At 47.3% G+C, this 27,562-nt stretch overlaps 2 protein-coding genes and 1 long non-coding RNA gene across 3 annotated transcripts; 1 reads left to right on the forward strand and 2 right to left on the reverse strand.

Annotated features, from left to right (window-relative positions):
- The first annotated feature begins 7,118 nt into the window (after positions 1–7,118).
- On the forward strand, positions 7,119–11,213 carry hikeshi (heat shock protein nuclear import factor hikeshi). Its single transcript, XM_079574098.1, has 2 exons — positions 7,119–7,602; positions 10,875–11,213. The coding sequence occupies exons 1-2, from the start codon at positions 7,270–7,272 to the stop codon at positions 11,136–11,138; spliced, it is 597 nt and encodes a 198-aa protein (XP_079430224.1). The 5' UTR covers positions 7,119–7,269; the 3' UTR covers positions 11,139–11,213.
- Positions 11,214–12,752: 1,539 nt separating this feature from the next.
- Positions 12,753–18,862, reverse strand: LOC306976406 (protein NLRC3-like; the record flags this gene model as incomplete). Its single annotated transcript, XM_079574323.1, has 6 exons — positions 18,759–18,862; positions 18,653–18,693; positions 18,457–18,590; positions 16,634–18,288; positions 14,667–14,840; positions 12,753–12,963 (listed from the first exon to the last, which is right to left on the reverse strand). Exons 1-6 carry the CDS (start codon positions 18,767–18,769, stop codon positions 12,753–12,755), a joined length of 2,226 nt encoding a protein of 741 aa, XP_079430449.1. The 5' UTR covers positions 18,770–18,862.
- A 51-nt stretch (positions 18,863–18,913) lies between these two features.
- LOC306976184 lies at positions 18,914–25,842 on the reverse strand. Its single transcript, XR_013793753.1, has 3 exons — positions 25,751–25,842; positions 19,075–19,167; positions 18,914–19,007 (listed from the first exon to the last, which is right to left on the reverse strand). It is a non-coding gene; the product is annotated as an uncharacterized lncRNA (long non-coding RNA).
- Positions 25,843–27,562: the final 1,720 nt, after the last annotated feature.

The following is a 27,562-nucleotide window of genomic DNA, read 5'->3' on the forward strand; positions in this document are numbered from 1 at the left end:
GTGACAAAAATCCAGCAAAAAAAGTGACAAAAATCCAGCAAAAAAGTGACAAAAATCCAGCAAAAAAGTGACAAAAATCCAGCAAAAAAGTGACAAAAATCCAACAAAAAAGTGACAAAAATCCTGCAAAAAATGACAAAAATCCAGCAAAAAAATGACAAAAATCCAACAAAAAAAGGACAAAAATCCAGCAAAAAAAGGACAAAAACACATAAGGGAAATTAAAAGTGAGGACAATGGCAAAGAGGAGAGAATGCACTTGGTTTTGGCGAGTGGTAAGAGGTTAAAGCACCTGATTCTTTATTCTTTGCTTTGGCCCAAACTTGTTTCTAGCTCTCACAATGGAGAAACGTACTTGTTCTACTCAGCTCTCAGAAAGAGCTCTCCGGAAACAGGCGGGAAAAGTGAGAAGAATAAACAAAAAACAAATAAAGAGTAAAACAGTGCTATCTTATGTACAATGACGACCAAGGCCTGATGTTTGACCCCTGACCCCTGACCTTAACAAGCAGTTTCTCCACTTCTGGACTGGAGTTACAGCCAGAGCCGCTTTGTTTGTTTGTAATGAACCGAAACCCCCGCCTGAAACCAGCTTATTTAGCCCAGTTCAGCTTTAACCTCTGAACTCCCGCCTGAACCGAGAGGATCTTTTTCCTCACGTCGTCACATTTTCCATCATTTTTTTGTTGGGTATTCAACTCATTTTTGTAACTTTACTGTCATTTTTTTGTCAAATTTTTATCACATTTTTGTACTTTTTTTTGTAATTTTTTGCCACATTTTTGTAATTTTTTCATCATTTTTTAATCAATTTTTTTGTCTTTTTTAGTCAATTTTTTATCACATTTTTGTCAATTTTTGTAATTTTTTTGTCCATTTTTTTATCTAATATTTGTCTTTTTTGGTCATTTTTTTATCACATTTTTGTCATTTTTTCATCCATTTTTTTATCAATTTTTTGTCTTTTTTTAGTCAATTTTTTATCACATTTTTGTCAATTTTTTCGTTAATTTTTTTTATCTAATATGTCTTTTTTGGTAATTTTTTTGCCACATTTTTGTATATTTTTTGTAAATTTTTTGCAATTTTTTCGTCAATTTTTTATAATTCTTTTGTCTTTTTTTTTTGTTACATTTTGGTCATTTGTTGGGTATTCAACTCATTTTTGCAACTTTTTTGTCATTTTTTAAAATTTATTTATTTTTTTGTACATTTTTTATCAATTTTTTTATAATCTTCACAATCTGTCACATTTTTGTATTTTTTTGGTAAAATTTTCATCACATTGTCGTCATATTTTTGTCACTTTTTGGTAAATGTTTTGACAATTTCTTGTGACATTTTTGCCACTTTTCTGTCAATGTTTTCTAACTTTTTTGTCACATTTCCATCATTGTTTTCGTCTCAGTTTTGTTGCTATTTTCACAGCTTTTTGGATTGGGGTAAAGCCAAACATGTGCTCGGTTCAGGTGGGAGTTACGGGGTTAAACCAAATCTAAAAGCTTCTTGAAGAAAGCGTAGCAATAGTGCCGAAAACGAGGATGAAAACGCAACAAAAAAGTGACAATATGTAAACGTGGCGCCGCAGAAATGTGTGATTTGTTGTCCTGAGCTTTCAAATGAGGCGTGACTCTGACCTCCCCAGTGCAGAAGCTTTACAGAGGTTAATAAGAGGTTGAGGTTTGTGCTTTAGGCGAGAGCTGGTTTCTCGAGTCGGTTCATTCTTGTCTGAGAAGCCGGTCCGCTCACTCCTGTCGTTTCTCACCAGTGACTATAAATATCTCTGCAGCTCCTCCTCCTCCTCCTCCTCCTCCTCTTCCTCCTCACGCTGCAGTGACCGCCCCCCCGCCCTGCCCCCGCCCCCCCCGCCCTGCCCCCGCCCCCCCGCCCTGCCCCCGCCCCCCCTTGTGTGGCTCGTCCCTGTGCACGTGAGCAGGTAGATCAGACACCGGCACAAAATAGATTTAACTTCTCAGATTCTCCACTTCAGCTTTACCTCAGCTAAAGCTCCTCCACTGTCGGCCAGAGCAGCGCCTCATTTGAAAGCTAAGGCCCTTTCAGCTCTGTGTCTCCAGGGTCTCTGTCACAGGGGTGGGAGTCTGTGTTTCTGCAGGGGCGCTGCTGACACACCCGTGGGCTTGGGCAGGTGTTTGATGGAAATGGGACAAAAAATGTGAGAAAACATTGACAAAACATTTACAAAAATGTGATAAAAATTGGACTAAAAAAAGACAAAAATGTGATAAAAAAATTACAAAAAAATTTACAAAAAAATGACCAAAAAAATGACAAAAAAATGACAAAAAAGTGACAAAAATGTGACAAAAACTGTGGCAAAAAATGACCATAATGTAACAAAAAAGACAAAAATTTGATAAAAAAAAATACAAAAAAATACAAAAATTTGATAAAAAATTTACAAAAAAATGACAAAAACATGACAAAAATGTGATAAAAAATTTACAAAATGTTTTACAAAGTTACAAAAATGAGCTGAATACCCAGCAAAAAAATGATGGAGAAAAAAAATGTGCTGACGTGAGGAAAAAGATCCTCTCGGTTCAGGCGGGAGTTAAGAGGTTAAAGCTGAACTGGGCTAAAAAAGCTGGTTTCAGGCGGGTTTCGGTTCATTACAAACAAACAAAGCGGAGCCGGTGAATCAAACTGTCGACACATTTGCAGCATCAGCTTTTCACAGGAAACAGTTTCACTTTATCATAGTAGATATCAACCTCTTATTAACCTCTCTAAAGCTTCTGCACTGGGGAGGCCAGAGTCACGCCTCATTTGAAAGCTAAGGCCAACAAATCACACATTTCTGCGGCGCCACGTTTACATATTGTCACTTTTTTGTTGCGTTTTCATCCTCGTTTTCGTCACTATTGTTACACTTTCTTCAAGAAGCTTTTAGATTTGGGTAACCCCGTAACTCCCACCTGAACCGAGCACATGTTCTCCAGTTTGGCTTTACCCCAATCCAAAAAGCTGTGAAAATAGCAACAAAACAGACGAAAACAATGATGGAAATGTGACAAAAAATGTGAGAAAACATTGACAAAACATTTACAAAAATGTGATAAAAATTTGACAAAAAAAGTACAAAAATGTGGCAAAAAATGACCATAATGTAACAAAAAAGACAAAAATTTGATAAAAAATTGACAAAAAATATGGACGGATGGAGCGTGAGGTCGACAGACGGATCGGTGCGGCGTCAGCAGTGATGCGGTCGCTGTATCGGTCTGTCGTGGTGGTCATGTGATCCTCACCTATGGTCATGTGATCCTCACCTATGGTCATGTGATCCTCACCTATGGTCATGTGATCCTCACCTATGGTCATGTGATCCTCACCTATGGTCATGAGATTTGGGTCATGACCGAAAGGACGAGATCGCGAATACAAGCGGCTGAAATGAGTTTCCTTCGCAGGGTGGCTGGAGGAGCTCAGTGACCCGGGAGGAGCTCGGAGTAGAGTCGCTGCTCCTTCACGTGGAACGGAGCAGCTGAGGTGGCTCGGGCATCTGTTCCGGATACCTCCTGGCCGAGGTGTTCCAGGCATGTCCTAGTGGGACAAGGCCTCGTGGACCCAGGACACGGTGGTGGGACTATGTCTCCGAGCTGGCCTGGTGTCGCCTCGGGGTCAGAACAGCTGGAGGAGGTGTCGCCTCGGGGTCAGAACAGCTGGAGGAGGTGTGGCCTCGGGGTCAGAACAGCTGGAGGAGGTGTGGCCTCGGGGTCAGAACAGCTGGAGGAGGTGTGGCCTCGGGGTCAGAACAGCTGCAGGAGGTGTGGCCTCGGGGTCAGAACAGCTGGAGGAGGTGTGGCCTCGGGGTCAGAACAGCTGGAGGAGGTGTGTGTGGATCGGGAAGTTTGGGCGTCTCTGCTGAGACGCTGCCCCCGCGACCCGGCCCCGGATAAAGAGGAAGAAAATGGATGGATGGGACAAAAAATATGACAAAAATGTGACAAAAATATGACAAAAAATAACAAAAATTACAAAGTTACAAAAATGAGCTGAATACCCAGCAAAAAAATGGAGAAAAAAATGTGATGACGTGAGGAAAAAGATCCTCTCGGTTCAGGCGGGAGTTAAGAGGTTAAAGCCGAACTGGGCTAAATATGAATTAAACTGTCGACACATTTGCAGCATCAACTTTTCACAGGAAACAGTTTCACTTTATCAGCACATGCATCAAGAATCATGGTATTTTTTCCACAAATAAGTGTGTATATATATATAATACTACAGGAGGACAAAACAACAACAAAAATGAAAAAGGCCAGAGTCACGCCTCATTTGAAAGCTGAGTCCTAAAAAAAAATAATCTAGGTTTATTTAAATAACACCGACTGATAATTTTTTTGTGCCTTGTTCATTACTCTTTTGTCTCTGTTTTGGGCAGGAGCACAGGGGAGGCTCTGCAGATTCAGGGTTAGTGTCTCTAATTCCTGAACCAATCCACAAACCTGACTTTAGCACCTTCTCTGAGGCACAAATGAAACTCAGGTGAAATCTCAGACTTTCCTGTTTGGTGAGATTTGTTAAAAACTCTCAGAAACTTTAGCACCAGGACATGAACGACACCACCCCCTGCTGGACACCGCCTCTCACTGCTCCACCATCAGCCCGGCGCTTCTTCTGGAAAATTACTCACATTTTATTATCTTTCTTAAAGTGAAAATAACCAAAATATCAATAGGTGGCTCCATGTTTAATGAACAACATGCAAACATTATCAACAGGCCTTTAAACACTGCTTTATTCTGTGTAATTTACGTAATCTGTTTTAAAGCAACTAAATAAAAAACATTATTAAAACAAAAGATTATTTTATGCCCCAAATATATGGATTTATTTAGGATTTGCATATTTGTTTGTAATTATTTATTTCAAACTATATTGTTGCAAAGGACCAAAATGGCTGTACAAATTATGAATAGTTAAATCTATTGAACATTTTCTCCAGTTTGGCTTTACCCCAATCCAAAAGCTTCTGTAAAAAAGCTGCAACAAAACTGAGATGAAAACAATGATGGAAATGTGACAAAAAAGTGAGAAAAAATTTATGAAAAAAGTGGCAAAAATGTCACAAAAACTGATAAAAAAAGTGACAAAAAAATGACAAAAATGTGACAAAAAAATGACAAAAATGTGACAAAAAAATGACAAAAATGTGACAAAAATGTGACAAAAATGTGACAAAAATGTGACAAAAAATGACAAAAAATTGATAAAAAAAATTGACCAAAAAATGACCAAAAAATTGATAAAAAATTGACAAAAAAATGAGAAAAAATTTATGAAAAAAGTGGCAAAAATGTCACAAAAACTGATAAAAAAAGTGACAAAAAAATGACAAAAATGTGACAAAAAAATGACAAAAATGTGACAAAAATGTGACAAAAAAATGACAAAAATGTGACAAAAATGTGACAAAAATGTGACAAAAATGTGACAAAAAAATGACAAAAAATTGATAAAAAAAAATTGACAAAAAAATGACCAAAAAATTGATAAAAAATTGACAAAAAAATGACAAAAAAGTGACAAAAAATGTGACTAAAAAATGACCAAAATCAAACAAAAATGTGACAAAAATGTGACAAAAAATGTGACTAAACAATGACAAAAATCTAACAAAAATGTGACAAAAAATTGACAAAAAATTGACAAAAAAGTGACAAAAAATGTGACTAAAAAATGACCAAAATCTAACAAAAATGTGACAAAAAATTGACAAAAATGTGACAAAAATGTGACAAAAAATGACAAAAAATTGATAAAACATTTATGAAAAATTGACAAAAAAATGACAAAAAATGTGACTAAAAAATGACCAAAATCTAACCAAAAATTGACAAAAAATGGACAAAAAATGACAAAAAAAATTGACATTTTTTTTAAACACTGCTTTATTCTGCGTAATTTACGTAATCTGTTTTAAAGCAACTAAATAAAAAACATTATTAAAACAAAAGATTATTTTATGCCCCAAATATATGGATTTATTTAGGATTTGTATATTTGTTTGTAATTATTTATTTCAAACTATATTGTTGCAAAGGACCAAAATGGCTGTACAAATTATGAATAATTAAATCTATAAATGAATTGAATGCTGATTTCTAGTAAATGTATCCATCAATTAAGCCTTTACTCGGCTTTCATTAAAAAGTACACAAAAAAAAAAAAATTGCACATAATATACCTCTATAATATGCTGTTCTTTGCACATTTCCCTGACCCCCATTATGAGGTCAATAAAGTCCCACCTTCTCTTTTATATGGAGCATTTACTAAATATAAACATAATTATAGAAAAGATGTGACATTAGATCTAATCATTTATGTATGATACATTTCAGATGGAGTTATTTTTGGTCCTTCGCTGTGAACTAGTGAGCACTGCCCAAATTCCTCAGCTGCTCCAGGGTGAAGAACCATCCAGAACCCGGGGAGTTCACACCCTGAGCTGCTGGAACTTTCCACGGCCACAGGTCCAACCTTTAGCCGCAGGAGGAGCTCTGAGACCGGGCATTAAACCCCACAGTCCCCGCTGGGATTGAGGCATTTACAGCGAAGTGAACAAGAAAGTTTGGGAGGCTAACAACAGCTAACGGCTAACGGGCTAAGCTAAAGCGGTGGATGCTAATATTTAAAGCCGACGGAGGTGTTCGGTAAGCGGCTTGACACTTCAAAACCCGGCTAACAGTGCTAACAAGCTAAGCTAAACGAGTGTTTATCTCTGTTCTTTCAGAAAACAGTTCGATTAAATTAAGACATTTTGCTTTTGCAGTTTACTTAAGCGGACAAATCCGCAGCTACAGTGGGAGCTCCAGAACTGACGCCCGGGTGGAGGCTGCTGCTGCTGCTGACGGGGGACTAGCTGCTGGAAGCCCGTTAGCCGCTAGTTAGCAGCTAACGCTAAGCTAAAGCTACAGCGGTGAATCCGAACGTTTAGAGCCCGCGGAAGTGTTCGGTAAGCGGCTTAATACTTTAGAATCCTGGCTAAAATGCTAAGAGGATAAACTGTACATTCTTAAAAGTTCTTAAAGAGAACATTTCGGTTTAATTAATACATTTACTTTTACAGTTTACTCTGGAGTTTGCAGCTACAGCGGGAGTTCCAGAGCTCTCGCCCGGGTGGAGGCTGCTGCTGCCGGGGGGAGACTGGCCGCTGAATGCCCGTTAGCCGCTAGTTAGCAGCTAACGCTAAGCTTAAGCTAAGCGGACTGTGTGGCCGCGTGTGCCCGTGTCTGAGTGAGGATGTTCGGCTGTATCGTGGCGGGAAGGCTGGTGCAGACCGACGCCGTGCCGGTGGCGGGGGATAAGTTCGTGTTTAATTTACCGGACTTTGAGCAGGTGAACCATGTGGTGGTGTTTATGCTGGGCACCGTGCCGTTCCCCGCGGGCATGGGCGGCGCGGTCTACTTCTCCTTCCCGGACCCTGCGAGCGGAGGAGCGGTGTGGCAGCTGCTGGGCTTCATCACCAACGACAAACCCTCCGCCATCTTCAAGATCTCAGGCCTGAAGCCCGGGGAGGGGGGCGCGCATCCCTTCAGCTGCATGGGCCCGGCCGCCTCCGCCACCTCCGCCCAGGTGAGACAGAACCAGAACCAGAACCATAGTTTGTTTTGTTTTTTATTAGGCTACAGCTAATGCACAAGAAATTGACAAAATTTGACGAAATAATGATAAAAAATGTGACAGAATAAGACCAAAAAATGACCAAAATGTGACAAAAAAAATGACCAAAATGTGACAAAAAAATGACCAAAAAAATGACAAAAAAATGACAAAAAATTGACTAAAAAATGACAAAAAATTGACAAAAAATGTGACAAAATGTGACAAAATGTGACAAAAAATGACAAAAATGTGACAAAAAAATGACAAAAAATTGATTAAAAAAATGACCAAAAAATGTGACAAAAAATGGATAAAAAATGACAAAATTGTGGAAAAAAAATGACAAAAATGTGACAAAAAAATGACAAAAAAATGTGACAAAAATGTGACAAAAAATAACAAAAATGTGATTAAAATTTGACCAAAAATTGATAAAAAAATGACGAAAAAATGTGACAAAAAATTGATAAAAAATGGACCAAAAATGACAAAAATTGATAAAAAATTGACGGAAAAATGACAAAATTGTGGAAGAAAAAATGACCAAAATCTAACAAAAATGTGACAAAAAAATTGATAAAAAATTGATGAAAAAATGACAAAATTGTGACAAAAAATGACAAAAAAATGACAAAATTGTGACAAAAAATGACAAAAATGTCACAAAAAATTGACGAAAAAATGACAAAAATGTGATTAAAATTTGACAAAAAAAATACAAAACTTTTGACAAAAAAATTACCAAAAAAAAGACAAAAATGTGACAAAAATGAAAAATAAAAAAGCTACAAAAATGAGTTGAAAACCCAACAAAAAATGATGGAAAAAAATCTGACGTGAGGAAAAAGATCCTCTCGGTTCAGGCGGGAGTTAAGAGGTTAAGGACGATTTATTGTTTCAAAACTCTGTGTTCTCTCTCTCTGATGGACATATCTCCTCTCTCTCTGATGAACATATCTCCTCTCTCTCTCTCTCTGATGAACATATCTCTGTGTTCTCTCTCTCTGATGGACATATCTCTGTGTTCTCTCTCTCTGATGAACATATCTCCTCTCTCTCTCTCTCTAATGGACATATCTCCTCCTCTCCTCCAGGTGGGCGTCTCCGTGGAGCCCTTGTTCTCTCTCTCTGATGAACATATCTCCTCTCTGCTCTCTCTCTGATGGACATATCTCTGTGTTCTCTCTCTCTGATGGACATATCTCTGTGTTCTCTCTCTCTGATGGACATATCTCCTCTCTCTCTCTCTCTGATGGACATATCTCTGTGTTCTCTCTGATGGACATATCTCCTCTCTCTCTCTCTCTCTCTCTGATGGACATATCTCCTCTCTCTCTCTCTCTGATGGACATATCTCTGTGTTCTCTCTGATGGACATATCTCCTCTCTCTCTCTCTCTGATGGACATATCTCTGTGTTCTCTCTGATGGACATATCTCCTCTCTCTCTCTCTCTGATGGACATATCTCCTCTCTCTCTCTCTCTGATGGACATATCTCCTCTCTCTCTCTCTCTGATGGACATATCTCCTCTCTCTCTCTCTCTGATGGACATATCTCCTCTCTCTCTCTCTCTGATGAACATATCTCTGTGTTCTCTCTGATGGACATATCTCCTCTCTCTCTCTCTCTGATGGACATATCTCTGTGTTCTCTCTGATGGACATATCTCCTCTCTCTCTCTCTCTGATGGACATATCTCCTCTCTCTCTCTCTCTGATGGACATATCTCCTCTCTCTCTCTCTCTGATGGACATATCTCCTCTCTCTCTCTCTCTGATGGACATATCTCCTCTCTCTCTCTCTCTGATGAACATATCTCTGTGTTCTCTCTGATGGACATATCTCCTCTCTCTCTCTCTCTGATGAACATATCTCCTCTCTCTCTCTCTCTGATGAACATATCTCCTCTCTGCTCTCTCTCTGATGAACATATCTCCTCTCTGCTCTCTCTCTGATGAACATATCTCCTCTCTGCTCTCTCTCTGATGGACATATCTCTGTGTTCTCTCTCTCTGATGGACATATCTCCTCTCTCTCTCTCTCTGATGGACATATCTCTGTGTTCTCTCTGATGGACATATCTCCTCTCTCTCTCTCTCTGATGGACATATCTCTGTGTTCTCTCTGATGGACATATCTCCTCTCTCTCTCTCTCTGATGGACATATCTCTGTGTTCTCTCTGATGGACATATCTCCTCTCTCTCTCTCTCTGATGGACATATCTCCTCTCTCTCTCTCTCTGATGGACATATCTCCTCTCTGCTCTCTCTCTGATGGACATATCTCCTCTCTCTCTCTCTCTGATGGACATATCTCCTCTCTCTCTCTCTCTGATGGACATATCTCCTCTCTCTCTCTCTCTGATGAACATATCTCTGTGTTCTCTCTGATGGACATATCTCCTCTCTCTCTCTCTCTGATGAACATATCTCCTCTCTGCTCTCTCTCTGATGAACATATCTCCTCTCTGCTCTCTCTCTGATGAACATATCTCCTCTCTGCTCTCTCTCTGATGGACATATCTCTGTGTTCTCTCTCTCTGATGGACATATCTCCTCTCTCTCTCTCTCTGATGGACATATCTCTGTGTTCTCTCTCTCTGATGGACATATCTCCTCTCTCTCTCTCTCTGATGGACATATCTCTGTGTTCTCTCTGATGGACATATCTCCTCTCTCTCTCTCTCTGATGGACGTATCTCCTCTCTCTCTCTCTCTGATGGACATATCTCCTCTCTCTCTCTCTCTGATGGACATATCTCCTCTCTCTCTCTCTCTGATGGACATATCTCCTCTCTCTCTCTCTCTGATGAACATATCTCTGTGTTCTCTCTGATGGACATATCTCCTCTCTCTCTCTCTCTGATGGACGTATCTCCTCTCTCTCTCTCTCTGATGAACATATCTCCTCTCTCTCTCTCTCTGATGAACATATCTCTGTGTTCTCTCTGATGGACATATCTCCTCTCTCTCTCTCTCTGATGGACGTATCTCCTCTCTCTCTCTCTCTGATGGACATATCTCCTCTCTCTCTCTCTCTGATGGACATATCTCCTCTCTCTCTCTCTCTGATGGACATATCTCCTCTCTCTCTCTCTCTGATGAACATATCTCTGTGTTCTCTCTGATGGACATATCTCCTCTCTCTCTCTCTCTGATGAACATATCTCTGTGTTCTCTCTGATGGACTTGTCTCCTCTCTCTCTCTCTCTGATGGACGTATCTCCTCCTCTCCTCCAGGTGGGCGTCTCCGTGGAGCCCCTGGACCAGCTGGCCCAGCAGAGCCCGGTCTCCAGCGCCGCCGTCTCCTCCGTGGACTCCTTCCTCCAGTTCACTCAGAAGACGCTGGACAGCCTGTACAACTTCGCCGCCTCGTTCGCCGTGTCCCAGGCCCAGATGGTTCCCAACCCCTCGGAGACCTTCATCCCGTCCAGCTGCGTCCTCAAGTGGTACGAGAACTTCCAGAGACGCCTGGCGCAGAACCCCAACTTCTGGAAGAGCTGAGCGGGGACGAGCCGCGGAGCCAGAGCTGCCTCACGGGCTCACGAGAGGAGGAGCTGATGGAGGAACCGTGATGATTCTACAAACTCGTGAAGACTCTGAAACTACGGACAAAACGAGCTTCAAAACGGACTCGACGTGTGAAGTGCGAGAAATATGAATAAAAGCGTTTGTATAAAGTGCCATTTTGTCTCGGTGATCCAGGAATCGAACCCGGGACCACTGAGGAACATTTTGTGTCTTTTAAATGAAACAAAGAAGATCAAGTTTGTCGTTTGTGAAATAAAAGAAGCTTTAATTCTTTTTCTCATGTTCAGAAACCACCAGAGTTTGTCACAGTTTAACAGAGTCACAGATCTCCCTTTGACCCCTTAACTCCCACCTGAACCGAGCACATTTTCTACAGCTTTACCCCAATCCTAAAGCTTCTGGAAAAAAGGTGAGAAAATAGCAACAAAACTGATTAAAACAATGATGGAAATGTGACAAAAAAGTGGAAAAGTGAGAAAACATTGACAAAGTGACAAAAAATTGATGAAAAAGTGGCAAAAATATCACAAAAATGTTTTAAAAAATTGACAAAAAATGTCACAAAAAATGACAAAAATTTGATAAAAAATGACAAGAAATTGATGAAAAAATTGATGAAAAAATGACGAAAAAAAAAAAATGTGACAAAAATGAGTTGAAAACCCAACAAAAAATGATGGAAAAATGACAAAAAATGTGACAAAAAAATTACAAAAAATGTATGAAAATGTGACAAAAAAATTAGAAAACATTGAAAAAAAAGTGACGAAAAATTGATGAAAAAGTGGCAAAAATATCACAAAAATGTTTTTAAAAAAATGTGACAAAAAATGACAATTTGATAAAAGATGACAAAAAATTGATGAAAAAATGATGAAGAAAAAAAAAAAATGACAAAAAATACATTGATAAAAAAGTGACAAAAATGAGTTGAAAACCCAACAAAAAAATGATGGAAAAATGACAAAAATGTGACAAAAATTACAAAAATATGACAAAAAATGTATGAAAATGTGACAAAAAATGACCAAAAAAATGTGATAAAAATGTGACAAAAATGAGTTGAAAACCCAACAAAAAAAGTGACAAAAAATAACAAAAATGTGAGAAAAAAATTACAAAAAAATGACTAAAACTTGACAAAAAAGTTACAAAAATGAGTTGAAAACCCAACAAAAAAATGACGGAAAAAAATCTGACGTGAGGAAAAAGATCCTCTCGGTTCAGGCGGGAGTTAAGGGGTTAAGAGGTTCACAGTCACAATAATAAATAATACATTTTATTTGAGGCGTCTCTCAAGACTCACTCGTCACCGTACGACAAAAGACAAAGGAAATAGAAGATTAAAAACACAATCACAGCACAATATAAAGATAAAGCCTAAAACACAGTGTAGTGCATTCACTTATATGGACAGAACATGTTTATACTTCAAAGATTATTTAAAATAAAACTCATACACTAAGGGTGGATTAACTTATAAACTTATAAAAATATGAACATAATGAAGGACGTAACAGTGGTTAATCAGTAGCAGATGAAAAAGACAACGATAATAATAATTGAGAAATAAAAAAAAGCAATTCTTCAGGATTTCGGACATAGGGCTTCATTTCCTTGTCCAGAGTGTTGTTGCTGCAGCTCCTCCAGCCTGTAGGGGGCGCTCTGCAGCTGCTTCAGCTCCTGCACGTGGCGCTTCTGCAGCCTGTTCTCTCTCAGGTCCACTTCTCTGAGCGAGGGGCGGGACCTCAGCGCGGCGAGCAGCGGCGTGATGTCCGTCAGGCCACACCCCCTCAGGCTGCGGCGACAGAGAGAGAGTTAAGGACAACCCATGAAGAAGAGGAGAGGGCGGAGTCAGGAGGAGGAGAGGGCGGAGTCAGGAGGAGGAGGAGTCAGGAGGAGGAGGGGGCGGGGTCAGGAGGAGGAGAGGGCGGAGTCAGGAGGAGGAGAGGGCGGGGTCAGGAGGAGGAGGGGGCGGGGTCAGGAGGAGGAGAGGGCGGAGTCAGGAGGAGGAGGAGGAGAGGGCGGAGTCAGGAGGAGGAGAGGGCGGAGTCAGGAGGATGAGGAGGGGGCGGAGTCAGGGGGAGGAGGAGAGGGCGGAGTCAGGAGGAGGAGGGGGCGGGGTCAGGAGGAGGAGAGGGCGGAGTCAGGAGGAGGAGGGGGCGGGGTCAGGAGGAGGAGGGGGCGGGGTCAGGAGGAGGAGAGGGCGGAGTCAGGAGGAGGAGGAGGAGAGGGCGGAGTCAGGAGGAGGAGAGGGCGGAGTCAGGAGGATGAGGAGGGGGCGGAGTCAGGGGGAGGAGGAGTCAGGAGGAGGAGAGGGCGGAGTCAGGAGGAGGAGGAGAGGGCGGAGTCAGGAGGAGGAGGAGGAGAGGGCGGAGTCAGGAGGAGGAGGAGTCAGGAGGAGGAGAGGGCGGAGTCAGGAGGAGGAGGAGAGGGCGGAGTCAGGAGGAGGAGGAGGAGAGGGCGGGGCCAGGAGGAGGAGAGGGCGGAGTCAGGAGGAGGAGGAGAGGGCGGAGTCAGGAGGAGGAGGAGGAGAGGGCGGAGTCAGGAGGAGGAGGGGGCGGAGTCAGGAGGAGAGGGCGGAGTCAGGAGGAGGAGGGCGGAGTCAGGAGGAGGAGGGCGGGATTAGGAGGAGGAGGGGGCGGAGTCAGGAGGGGAGGGCGGAGTCAGGAGGTGGAGGGCGGAGTCAGGAGAAGAGGGGACAGGGCGGAGTCAGGAGGAGGGGGCGGAGTCAGGAGGAGGAGAGGGCGGGGTCAGGAGGAGTCAGGAGGAGGAGGAGAGGGCGGGGTCAGGAGGAGGAGGGCGGAGTCAGGAGGACAGGGCGGAGTCAGGAGGAGGAGGAGAGGGCGGAGTCAGGAGGAGAGGGCGGAGTCAGGAGGAGGAGGAGAGGGCGGAGTCAGGAGGAGGAGGAGGAGGAGAGGGCGGAGTCAGGAGGAGGAGGAGTCAGGAGGAGGAGGAGAGGGCGGAGTCAGGAGGGGGCGGAGTCAGGAGGAGGAGAGGGCGGAGTCAGGAGGAGGAGGAGTCAGGAGGAGAGGGGGCGGAGTCAGGAGAGGGCGGAGTCAGGAGGAGGAGAGGGCGGAGTCAGGAGGAGGGGGCGGGGTCAGGAGGAGGAGGAGGAGGGGGCGGGGTCAGGAGGAGAGGGCGGAGTCAGGAGGGGAGGGGACAGGGCGGAGTCAGGAGGAGGAGAGGGCGGGGTCAGGAGGAGAGGGGACAGGGCGGAGTCAGGAGGAGGAGAGGGCGGAGTCAGGTTGAGGAGGGCGGAGTCAGGAGGAGGAGAGGGCGGAGTCAGGAGGAGAGGGCGGAGTCAGGAGGAGGAGGAGGAGAGGGCGGAGTCAGGAGGAGAGGGCGGAGTCAGGAGGAGGAGGAGGAGAGGGCGGAGTCAGGAGGAGGAGAGGGCGGAGTCAGGAGGAGGAGAGGGCGGGGTCAGGAGGAGGAGAGGGCGGAGTCAGGAGGAGGAGGGCGGAGTCAGGAGGAGGAGGGCGGAGCCGGCGCAGCACTGACCTGAGCGTCTCCAGTCCACAGTGCGGACTCTGCAGGGCCTCACTCAGATCCTCCAGGTCCGAGTCCAGGACCCGGTTCTGACTCAGGTCCAGGACCCGGAGGTGGGACGGACTCGAGGAGAGGGCGGAGCAAACCACGGCGAAGTGGGCGGAGTCTAACTGCAGGTCGCTCAGACTGAGGAGAGAGAGATTTAGATTCATGTTTTGTTTCTTTCCAGTAAAGGAAGTGATTTTTTTTTCATTTTTTTTTTCAAATGTTTTCAAAAACATCTCATTGAGAGTTTTACATAAATTACAACATCTTGAACAACATAATTGATAAAGTCCATAAGGTCCAAAGCTGTTTTCACATTATGAAGGGACTGTAGGGGGGTTTCAAGTTAAACAAAACAAATATTTAGATTCTTCTTCACACAAACAATAATGTTTTTACTCGAGTCTTTGTCGAGTCAAGGAAGGAAAGTCTTCACTCAGTCACAGTTAGGCCTGTTTCACGCCGCACGCCGAGCTCAGAGCCGAGCGCCCTTTGCAGCAGAACCACCTCGCGGCGAGCGGCGTGTGTTCATACGCCACGGAGCGGGCGAAGCGTCAGAGAAGTACTGGACTCAAAACAACGTCTCGTGGTTCATTCTAAAGCAACGCTAGAATAATTATAAGATAGAAATACAACTGATCTGTCTCCTTAACGTGCAAAATGTGTTTTAAGCACAATAAAAAAAAGAATGAAAAAAAGTAGGCATGGAAAATTATGTTATTAATACGCTTAAAGTTAGATTTAAGCGTATTTTCCTGGCGCCGCCTCGTCGCCGTCGCCGTGCCGTCGCCGTGCCGTCTCTACACACAAGAGCTTTCCCATCTGAACAACTGGGCGCGACTTGAAGCGCGGCGAATGCTGGCGCCGGCTGGTTCGCTCGTCAATTCGTTGAGGAATCCGCGTGCGATGTGAAACAGGCGTTAGGGACGGATTCTGTTTTATATGGTATTTGCTAATGATTATTATTATCCTGCTCTTCACAGCGTCAGCAGAAGCTCCGTTGATTTGAATGGGATTTCCCAACGTTCTCCCGGTCATTATTTCCTGATAAAGCACGTCAGAGTTGGTGTTTTCATATCACTCTGCACGTACGTAGTAGCGACACTTTCTGTCCCGTCACTGAGAGAGAAGTCGGGGAATCGTGAGTCTGACTTTCAACTTACCCAGAGATTCACCACCTCCTCCAACTGCACCTTCAGCTAAGTAGCTAGGCTAGCTGCTAGCCGTGCTGCTTCTAGCCTAGCCAAACGATGCAGAGCAACGCGCAAACTTTTGGGAACTATTTGTCGCGGAAGTCATTAAATAAACCTTTCGACCTTCATTTAAGTGTACGAAGTTTATGTTGTGTGTGTTCAGTTGCAAATGGCCGAATAATAAGCGGATCATGTATAGAACGCTGGTCATTATTGGGAAAATAAGCAGCTTCAGGGTGAAACAAAGTTCGCCCTGAAGGTGCTTATTTTCCCGATAATGACCAGCGTTCTATACATTATCCGCTTATTATGATATTGTAAATTCTGAAAAGTTCCTTCGGAAGATTGAAGAGGCCCAAAGTGAAGAGGCCAAAGTGAAGAGGCCCAAAAAGTTTAAACTGAAAGCTTTGTATCTCTTTCACAGATTGTTTTGCAGAGCGTCACAGAAGCACAGGCTCTAAGTTTCACTGTAATATAACTTTCCCTTGTCCTCATTATTCTACTTTTATTTTACTGAGGTCAAAACCTCACATTACTCGTCTGAAGAGAAATTTTACAATTAATTACAATAAAATATTGGCAATAATGAAACACGATTACAATTCTGTAGGTTCACTTAGAGCTTCTGCTTCTTCTGACAATGCTCCATCTGAAAGGACATTCTGAGGAACCTCTGGTCTGAGAGCGACCTGCTGAACCCTGTATGATGTGTCTTCATGTTCCTGTGGTGACCTCACTCACATGCCCCGTGTGCAGTTGCGGACGGCGGGCAGCAGCCTCCTCCGGCCCTCGTTGGAGCTGTTGAACTTCCTGAGGTCCAGCTCCTCCAGGACCTGCTCCGACATCTGCAGCATGTGTCCCAGGGCTGAGCACACGATCCCGGAGAGCCTCCTGGAGCCGTCCCAGGAGCAGAGAAGGTCCGTGTCCCCGAGCACCTCCTGCAGCTCCTGGAGGAACGTCTGCTCCTTCATCTCGCTCAGACAGTGGTAGATGCTGACGCTCCGGTCTGGAGGCAGGACCTCCGTGTTCATGAACCTCAGCCTGTAGATCACTTTGTCCACGCTCGAGCCGTCTGTGGGAGGGAGCAGCGCCCCCAGCAGGCGACGCGTGGCCGGGACACACAGGCCGTGGAGGAAGCGCACGAGCAGGTCCAGGTGACCGCTCGGGCTCTGGAAGGACTTCTCCAGGGCTTTGCGGAGAAGAACGTGGAGAGAGGCGCGCTCGTCCCAGTCTCCCAGGAAGTCCCGCAGCTCCTCGCTGTGACCGCGGCTGAAGCACACGTGAAGGTGCAGCGCCGCCAGGAACTCCTGCACGCTCAGGTGGAGGAAGCTGTACACGGAGCGCTGGAAGATCACGCTCTCTCTCATGAAGACCGTGGAGCAGAGGCCAGACTGAACCGAGGCCTCAGTGAGGTCCAGACCCACCTCCTCCAGGTCCTCTCTGTAGAACGAGATGTTTCCTCTGAGCAGCTGCTGCAGAGCCAGCCTGGCGAGCTTCAGGAGGAGCTCACTCTCGCCTGACGTCAGCTCTGAGGTCTCTCTGCTCAGACCTCCGTACTTCCTCCTCCTCTGCGTCTGCACCAGCAGGAAGAGCGCGTACAGCTCGGTGAGCGTCTGGGGCAGCGGGCCGGTCTGACCGCTCTGCCCGCTCTTCAGCTCGTGCTCCAGGACGGAGGAGAAGATCCAACAGAACACGGGGAGCTGGGCCATGACACTGACGCTGCAGGAGCTTCTGAGGTGGGCGAGGACGCGGTGGAGCTGCTGAGGGTCTGAGAACCTCCTCCTGAAGAACATCTTCTTCTGCAGCTCAGTGAAGAAGCCCCTGACCTCCGTGACCCTGTGCACGCACCGCGCTGGCAGCTGATTGGCCACCGCTGGGCGGGAGGTGATCCATATCAGGGCGTGAGGAAGGAGGTCTCCTCTGAGGAGGTTCACCAGCAGCACACTGACCTCTGACCCCTGTGTGACCTCAGAGACGAGCTCACAGCTGAAGTCCAGAGGCAGGCGGCTCTCGTCCAGGCCGTCGAAGACCAGCAGGAGCTTACAGACGGACAGAGCGTGAGGAGGCAGCGTCCTCAGCGCGGGATGGAACACGTGGATCAGCTCCATCAGGCTGTAGCGCCTCCTGGTGGAGAGCAGGTTCATCTCTCTGAAGGACAGAGGAACCACCAGCTGCAGCTCCTGGTTCTCCGAGCCCTGGGCCCAGTCCAGGCAGAACTTCAGCACCGAGAAGGTCTTCCCCACGCCGGCCACGCCCAGCGTCAGCACCAGCCGCAGAGGGGGCGGGGCCTGGCGTGCAGGGGGCGGGGCTTCCTCCTCAGGTGTGAACAGGTCGTGGAGTTTCAGCGTCGGCTCCGGGAGGTTCCTCTTCGTGAACTGAGTCTCCAAACGCTGCAGCTGTGGAAGAAAAGGATCAGCCTGAAGGAGAGGTCTGTAAGGCTCAGGGGCGGGGCCAGGGGCGGGGCTAGAGGCCAGGGGCGGGGTTAGAGGGAGGTGACGGGGGCGGGGCCAGGGGCGGGGCTAGAGGGCAGGGGCGGGGTCAGACGGCAGGGGCAGAGCTCTCACCTCAGTGCTGCCCCCTCTGGTCTCGGTGATGAACAGCTCTGAGTAAACACTGTGGAGCTGAGCCCTGACTCCGATCTCCTCCAGACCTTCGCTCACAGACTCACAGCGGGCCAGCAGGTGGCGCTGATGCTCCTCTGAAACGGGACAGAGGTTCTTACGATGCAACGGAGCATGAGCGTTCTTCTGGAGGACTTACCTCTGATGCTGGACCAGTCGCTCAGACCGCAGGACATCGGTCTGTGAAGTTAAACACAAGTGTCACATGACGAACATGACGGTGGATCAACCAAGAGGACGCTCACCTGAAGAACATCTCCTGCTCTTGGGAACAATCTCTCTTCAAAGACTTTAAGCTGTTGTTCGATCTGTTTCCAAATCAAAACCAGAACATTCTAAATTCCTCAAACGTTAGGAAACACAAACAGAACAAGAACGATCCTCCTGAAGAGCCTCACCCAGTCAGAGGCTCCTGGGAGAAGTTCAGAGGTTGCTGTTTGGACCAGCTGCTCTTTAAGGACACGGCGATGGAGCCTGAAGACACCGCCCTGAGCCTGAGGAGAGACGTCACCGTGAGCATCAGGATGAGGATCAGGTGCATGTGTGTGATGACAGACTCACAGGGCAGGTTTATGTGAGAAGTTTATGAAGATGTCTTTGGACCAGTCGCTCTTCAGAGACTCGCAGCTCGGACCTGGAGACATCGCTCTCCGTCTGTCCCCAAAACTACAACAAAAGACTTAACAGTCAGCAGAGTGTGGGACATCAGGAGGAGAGTGTGGGACATCAGGAGGAGCAAAGTGTGGGACATCAGGAGGAGCAGAGTGTGTGACATCAGGAGCAGAGTGTGGGACATCAGGAGGAGCAGAGTGTGGGACATCAGGAGCAGAGTGTGGGACATCAGGAGGAGCAGAGTGTGTGACATCAGGAGCAGAGTGTGTGACATCAGGAGCAGAGTGTGGGACATCAGGAGGAGCAGAGTGTGGGACATCAGGAGCAGAGTGTGGGACATCAGGAGGAGCAGAGTGTGGGACATCAGGAGGAGCAGAGTGTGGGACATCAGGAGCAGAGTGTGGGACATCAGGAGGAGCAGAGTGTGTGACATCAGGAGCAGAGTGTGGGACATCAGGAGGAGCAGAGTGTGGGACATCAGGAGCAGAGTGTGGGACATCAGGAGGAGCAGAGTGTGGGACATCAGGAGGAGCAGAGTGTGGGACATCAGGAGCAGAGTGTGGGACATCAGGAGGAGCAGAGTGTGGGACATCAGGAGGAGCAGAGTGTGTGACATCAGGAGGAGCAGAGTGTGTGACATCAGGAGCAGAGTGTGTGACATCAGGAGCAGAGTGTGGGACATCAGGAGGAGCAGAGTGTGTGACATCAGGAGGAGCAGAGTGTGTGACATCAGGAGGAGCAGAGTGTGTGACATCAGGAGGAGCAGAGTGTGTGACATCAGGAGCAGAGTGTGGGACATCAGGAGGAGCAGAGTGTGTGACATCAGGAGCAGAGTGTGTGACATCAGGAGCAGAGTGTGGGACATCAGGAGGAGCAGAGTGTGGGACATCAGGAGGAGCAGAGTGTGGGACATCAGGAGCAGAGTGTGGGACATCAGGAGCAGAGTGTGGGACATCAGGAGCAGAGTGTGTGACATCAGGAGCAGAGTGTGGGACATCAGGAGCAGAGTGTGGGACATCAGGAGGAGCAGAGTGTGGGACATCAGGAGGAGCAGAGTGTGGGACATCAGGAGGAGCAGAGTGTGTGACATCAGGAGGAGCAGAGTGTGTGACATCAGGAGCAGAGTGTGTGACATCAGGAGCAGAGTGTGGGACATCAGGAGCAGAGTGTGGGACATCAGGAGCAGAGTGTGGGACATCAGGAGGAGCAGAGTGTGGGACATCAGGAGGAGCAGAGTGTGTGACATCAGGAGGAGCAGAGTGTGTGACATCAGGAGGAGCAGAGTGTGTGACATCAGGAGCAGAGTGTGGGACATCAGGAGCAGAGTGTGGGACATCAGGAGGAGCAGAGTGTGGGACATCAGGAGCAGAGTGTGGGACATCAGGAGCAGAGTGTGGGACATCAGGAGCAGAGTGTGTGACATCAGGAGCAGAGTGTGGGACATCAGGAGCAGAGTGTGGGACATCAGGAGGAGCAGAGTGTGGGACATCAGGAGGAGCAGAGTGTGGGACATCAGGAGGAGCAGAGTGTGGGACATCAGGAGCAGAGTGTGTGACATCAGGAGCAGAGTGTGTGACATCAGGAGCAGAGTGTGGGACATCAGGAGGAGCAGAGTGTGGGACATCAGGAGGAGCAGAGTGTGGGACATCAGGAGCAGAGTGTGGGACATCAGGAGGAGCAGAGTGTGGGACATCAGGAGGAGCAGAGTGTGGGACATCAGGAGGAGCAGAGTGTGGGACATCAGGAGGAGCAGAGTGTGGGACATCAGGAGGAGCAGAGTGTGTGACATCAGGAGCAGAGTGTGGGACATCAGGAGGAGCAGAGTGTGGGACATCAGGAGCAGAGTGTGGGACATCAGGAGGAGCAGAGTGTGGGACATCAGGAGGAGCAGAGTGTGGGACATCAGGAGGAGCAGAGTGTGTGACATCAGGAGCAGAGTGTGGGACATCAGGAGGAGCAGAGTGTGGGACATCAGGAGGAGCAGAGTGTGGGACTTCAGGAGGAGCAGAGTGTGTGACATCAGGAGCAGAGTGTGGGACATCAGGAGGAGCAGAGTGTGGGACATCAGGAGGAGCAGAGTGTGGGACATCAGGAGGAGCAGAGTGTGGGACATCAGGAGCAGAGTGTGGGACTTCAGGAGGAGCAGAGTGTTCGTCTAGTAAAAAAATCTGAAAAAGGCTCCGTTAACACTTTTGTGGTTCCGGATTGTTAGGGGCAACCTTGTTTTTTTGTTAATATAAGATGTTGGGAACATATTTCATTAATATGCCAATCACTTGTCGCCTTGGGGGGCGCTGAGGGACAAAATTTACCCCCAAAATACTTTTTCTGTGCATAAATCCTGTTTATTAACCTCTTAACTCCCGCCTGAACCGAGAGCATTTTCTCCAGTTCAGCTTTACCCAAATCCTGTAGGCCAGTGTAACGCCTCATTTGAAAGACCTACAAAACTAAATTGTCATTTAGTTTTTTTCACCCATTTTTGTCAAATTTTCGTGACTTTTTTGTCATTTTTTTGTCAAATTCTTATCACTTTTTCGTCCATTTTTTCTCACTTTTTGTCAAATTTTTTCTCACTTTTTGTCAAATTTTTGTAAATTTTTTGTCACTTTTTTGTCAATGTTTTCTCACTTTTGTCACATTTTCATCCTTGTTTTCATCTCAGTTTTGTTGCTATTTTCACACCTTTTTTCCAGAAGCTTTTGGATTGGGGTAAAGCTGGAGAAAATGTGCTCGGTTCAGGTGGGAGTTAAGGGGTTAATATTGCCTGCAGTTCACAAACCATCCACCAGGGGGTGCTGCAGCGCCCTCAGCACCCTGGGTTCCCACGGCCTTGTTGACAATATCTCACTTCACAGGAAATCTTAGGTTTATAGATTTAAAAATAAACAAATTATGTCAGTTTTTTCCATGGATCTATTATAAACTGGATAAGGCATGCTGTCCCAGCTCCTATCTCTTTACATAGAGGTGCTCAGTGGCGCATGAAACCAGTTTCGTCCGCCATTGCGGCCCAAAGTACCCGTATGACGCGTCACCTGTATCTATGCTCCCACGGCCCAAGTGGGTGAAAGCAGCGTGAGCGCGCACGGCTGCCGACGAAGCTTCAGAGCGGAGCGGACGCCATTACGCAAAAAGTCAAATCTCTTAATATCATCGTTCTTTAAACACAAAATGTTTTTTTAAGGCCATTTCAGGCGAATAAGCTACCATGCTACGATGACTTTGGGGGTTAGTTTGTCAGTGCGGGGCTTAAAAAGCTCGTTTAGCCGCTCTTTGAACAACCGGGCGCTTAGCGGCCCTTCGGACGTACGTAGCCGCGCTCATGAACTTCCGCTCGGTCACTTTTCTGGGAAGTTTCGTAAGTGCTGGAAGTCTTGATATTGTGATAGAATTGATAAAAATCGAGTTGTTACTTCACTGTATTTGCTAGTATAACATCATAACTAGAATTGTTTGGCTGAAATACAAAGAATGAGCACTGCAAAAGTGTTTTATATTACATTTTCATTGGTAAAATGTGATAAATTGTTTTTTACATAGCATTTATCTGTACTGTACTGTACTGTACTGTACTGTACTGTACTGTACTGTACTGTACTGTACTGTACTGTACTGTACTGTACTGTGCTGTACTGTACTGTACTGTACTGTACTGTACTGTTCTGGATCCAGGACAGATGCAGAAATCATGCATTTTTTTGTGTTTCATTCTACTTACACAAATAATGGTGTACATAAGTACATAAGTACATTAAATGCTGCTAGTATTTTTTTAATTAATAAAACAGTTACAGGTTATTAGTGCCATTATTTAATTTTCAGAAATGAGTTTAATAACATGTAGACTAGTTGTTTCTTATTAACCATAATCCAATGCTATAAACACATGCTATATTCATCACACATTTCGTATTTAGTTTTTGGCTAAACTTACTTGAGATGTTTGTTATTTCGCGTTTATCCTTGTTTTTAGTCCAGTTCATTTGTTTTGCTCAGACTTCAGCCGCTAAATCACACGAGGGAGAATCTGCTCGTTCATGAGTCGTCACGCACACGCTCGCGCACGTCTGCGGCCCTGGTGACGTCACGTCATTAGAAAACTTTTAAAAATGTATTTTTGATGCTTTACAATTTTTTTACGAAGAAAAAAAGTCCATGCCCTAAAAATAGTAATTTTAAAGAAATATATTTGCCTCAGTCTGAAACTCCAGATGCCTGTGGACCATTTTACAGGCTGCTCCTTTTACATGAGTGTCTATGACAAAAAGGGCTTTTTGGGCTGCTGGCTGCAATACCACGGCCTGCCACTAGCACGTACTCATTTCAGAGTGAAGGGGGCGGACCCCCCCACTGGTTTTTTCACAGTGGAAACAAGATGGCTGCCTTAACAAGATGGCTGCCATAACTGAACTGGCTGATAGTCAGTTCAATTGTTGTATCTTCAAAACGATGCCAGATTTTCTGAAATAATTTACACAGTATATACACTATATCAACCTAATGAAGTATGCGACATTCCCTCTTCATCAGTTAATGCATCAATAAATTACATTAAATTTAATCTGTGAATGTTACTGAAATGGCTCATTTCCATCCATGTGCTGTTGTCACTTAAAATGAAATATCCATCCATCCATTTTCTTCCGCTTTATCCGGGGCCGGGTCGCGGGGGCAGCAGTCTCAGCAGAGACGCCCCAGAGCAGCTGAAGGTCCCGGTTCGTTGAAGCCATCAGAACAACATCATCCGCAAACAGCAGAGATGAGACTCTGAGGCTCCCAAACCGGACGCCCTCCGGCCCCTGGCTGCGCCTAGAGACTCTGTCCATAAAAGTAATGAACAGAACCGGTGACAAAGGGCAGCCCTGAGGAGACCAACACGCACCGGGAACAGGTCTGACTTACTGCCGGCAATGAACCAAGCTCCTGCTGCTCATACAGGGAACGGACAGCCCTTAGCAGAGGGCCCCGGACCCCATACTCCCGGAGCACCCCCCACAGGGCACCACGAGGGCCCCGGACCCCATACTCCCGGAGCACCCCCCACAGGGCACCACGAGGGCCCCGGACCCCATACTCCCGGAGCACCCCCCACAGGGCACCAAGAGGGCCCCGGACCCCATACTCCCGGAGCACCCCCCACAGGGCACCACGAGGGCCCCGGACCCCATACTCCCGGAGCACCCCCCACAGGGCACCAAGAGGGCCCCGGACCCCATACTCCCGGAGCACCCCCCACAGGGCACCACGAGGGCCCCGGACCCCATACTCCTGGAGCACCCCCCACAGGGCACCACGAGGGCCCCGGACCCCATACTCCCGGAGCACCCCCACAGGGCACCACGAGGGCCCCGGACCCCATACTCCCGGAGCACCCCCATAGGGCACCACGAGGGCCCCGGACCCCATACTCCCGGAGCACCCCCCACAGGGCACCACGAGGGCCCCGGACCCCATACTCCTGGAGCACCCCCACAGGGCACCACGAGGGACCCGGTCGAACGCTTTCTCCAAGTCCACAAAACACATGTGGACTGGTTGGGCGAACTCCCACGAACCCTCGAGTACCCGATGAAGGGTATAGAGCTGGTCCAGTGTGCCACGACCAGGACGGAAACCGCATTGTTCCTCCTGGATCCGAGGTTCAACTATCGGCCGGAAATGAAATATCTTCAACATGAAATTAGATTTTCTCATGAAATTTGCACTGTATGTGTAGTTTGACATGACATCACGTCACAGGAAATGTTTGCTTTATAGGTTTAAAATTAAACCGTTTTTTCATAGTGGAAACAAGATGGCCGCTGTGACTGAACTGGCTGATACTCAGTTCAATTCTTGTTTAATATTGCAGATACTTCATTTTATCTGACAGACAGTGCATGACTTAAGGTGCGACTTTTTGTTAAACATTCTCTTCTTATTTCTCCAATAAAAAACAAACGAAGGCGACACGCGATTGGCATATTCATGAAATATGTTCCCAACATCTTATATTTAAAGGGGGGTATTCTGCAAAATGGACTTTTTCCAGCTTTCCATCATGTTATTATGTCACTCCCTCATTAAAAACATGGCTGAAGTGTTGCCTTGGCACATTCACGTATTTCTGAGTAATCTGTAAAAACTCTGATGGCGGCCATTTTAGGGATAGGTTTACCTGAGTCCTCCTAGGAACGCCCCCACCTCCTGGAGACGCCTCCGAGCCGAGTAACCAACCACTGCTCCTCAGCAGAGCCCCCTCCCCCCCCCCTCCCCACTGATGCCACAGACAGCGTGTGGAGGGGGCGTGTCTAAAGGCTCAGAGGTTCTTAAAGAGACAGAGGCCTATTTCAAGACATTCACTACAGCCATTTTGAGAGAGACATTTTATACAAGGCAGTTATTCTAATTTACTGCATTTACAGACCAACAGAAGGTTTGTCATCATTGTAGTGTGATATAGACTGGTGCTATGGGACTGACAAAAGCAGAACACCCCCTCTTTAAAGCAGAACACCCCCTCTTTAAAGCAGAACACCCCCTCTTTAAAATAAAAACAAGGTTGCCGACCCTTAACATTCTGGAACCACAAAAGATACAATTTCAGGTTTTCGTAGTAGACGATGCGTGGTGATGGTCTCACCGAGTCAGAAGCTCCTGCGAGGACGTCGGAGGATCGTGTTTGGACCAGTCGCTCTTCAGAGACTGGCAGCTGCGCGAACGGGACCAGCGCCTGAGCACAAAACATGTACAACAGCAGAGACTCATGAACAACTGCTGCAGGACGAGTGCAGGGCATCAGGGTTTGTGATCTCACTATAAGCTCCGCCTCCAGGGTTCACTCACCTCCTCAGATCCAAGGACCTCCTCCTCCAGGCCGCCCGTCGCCGTCTGTGGAAACACTCAGGTTACTTCTCTGACAGGACGTGGGGCCAGGAGGGGGCGCTGTGTGCTCTCACCTCTGACTGGACCGGTCTTTCTCTGACTGTGAACTGCTGCACGAGTCACTGCTGTCCGACGTCTCCATGGAAACCACAGCGTCCGGAGGAAACCTGCGCAAAAACGGAAGCTCACAAACGCGCTCGGACTTCGCTCTGGCTTCGCTCGGACTTCGCTCTGGCTTCGCTCGGACTTCGCTCTGGCTTCGCTCGGACTTCGCTCTGGCTTCGCTCGGACTTCGCTCGGACTTCGCTCTGACTTCGCTCTGACTTCGCTCGGACTTCGCTCGGACTTCGCTCGGACTTCGCTCGGACTTCGCTCGGACTTCGCTCTGGCTTCGCTCGGACTTCGCTCGGACTTCGCTCGGACTTCGCTCGGACTTCGCTCGGACTTCGCTCTGGCTTCGCTCGGACTTCGCTCTGGCTTCGCTCGGACTTCGCTCTGGCTTCGCTCTGGCTTCGCTCGGACTTCGCTCGGGCTTCGCTCGGACTTCGCTCGGACTTCGCTCGGACTTCGCTCTGACTTCGCTCTGACTTCGCTCGGACTTCGCTCTGACTTCGCTCGGACTTCGCTCGGACTTCGCTCTGGCTTCGCTCGGACTTCGCTCGGACTTCGCTCGGACTTCGCTCGGACTTCGCTCGGGCTTCGCTCTGGCTTCGCTCTGGCTTCGCTCGGACTTCGCTCGGACTTCGCTCGGACTTCGCTCGGACTTCGCTCGGACTTCGCTCTGGCTTCGCTCGGACTTCGCTCGGACTTCGCTCGGACTTCGCTCGGACTTCGCTCGGACTTCGCTCGGACTTCGCTCTGACTTCGCTCGGACTTCGCTCGGACTTCGCTCGGACTTCGCTCTGGCTTCGCTCGGACTTCGCTCGGACTTCGCTCGGACTTCGCTCTGACTTCGCTCTGACTTCGCTCTGACTTCGCTCGGACTTCGCTCGGACTTCGCTCGGACTTCGCTCTGACTTCGCTCTGACTTCGCTCTGACTTCGCTCGGACTTCGCTCTGACTTCGCTCTGGCTTCGCTCTGGCTTCGCTCTGGCTTCGCTCGGACTTCGCTCTGGCTTCGCTCTGGCTTCGCTCGGACTTCGCTCGGACTTCGCTCGGACTTCGCTCGGACTTCGCTCGGACTTCGCTCGGACTTCGCTCTGGCTTCGCTCTGGCTTCGCTCTGGCTTCGCTCTGGCTTCGCTCGGACTTCGCTCTGGCTTCGCTCTGGCTTCGCTCTGACTTCGCTCTGACTTCGCTCGGACTTCGCTCTGGCTTCGCTCGGACTTCGCTCGGGCTTCGCTCTGACTTCGCTCTGACTTCGCTCTGGCTTCGCTCTGACTTCGCTCGGACTTCGCTCGGACTTCGCTCGGACTTCGCTCTGACTTCGCTCTGACTTCGCTCTGGCTTCGCTCTGGCTTCGCTCGGACTTCGCTCTGGCTTCGCTCTGGCTTCGCTCTGGCTTCGCTCTGGCTTCGCTCGGACTTCGCTCGGACTTCGCTCGGACTTCGCTCTGGCTTCGCTCGGACTTC

The sequence above is a fragment of the Gobius niger genome (genome assembly GCF_951799975.1).
Source record: "Gobius niger genome assembly, chromosome: 16".
Classification (NCBI taxonomy): domain Eukaryota; kingdom Metazoa; phylum Chordata; class Actinopteri; order Gobiiformes; family Gobiidae; genus Gobius; species Gobius niger.

What these genes read in the sequence shown, in the direction of transcription:
- hikeshi (XM_079574098.1), top strand. Translation starts at nt 7,270, where the DNA reads ATGTTCGGCTGTATCGTGGCGGGAAGGCTGGTGCAGACCGACGCCGTG. An exon ending in CCTCCGCCACCTCCGCCCAG is followed by an intron (nt 7,603 to 10,874) that starts GTGAGACAGAAC and finishes CCTCTCCTCCAG; the next exon opens with GTGGGCGTCTCCGTGGAGCC.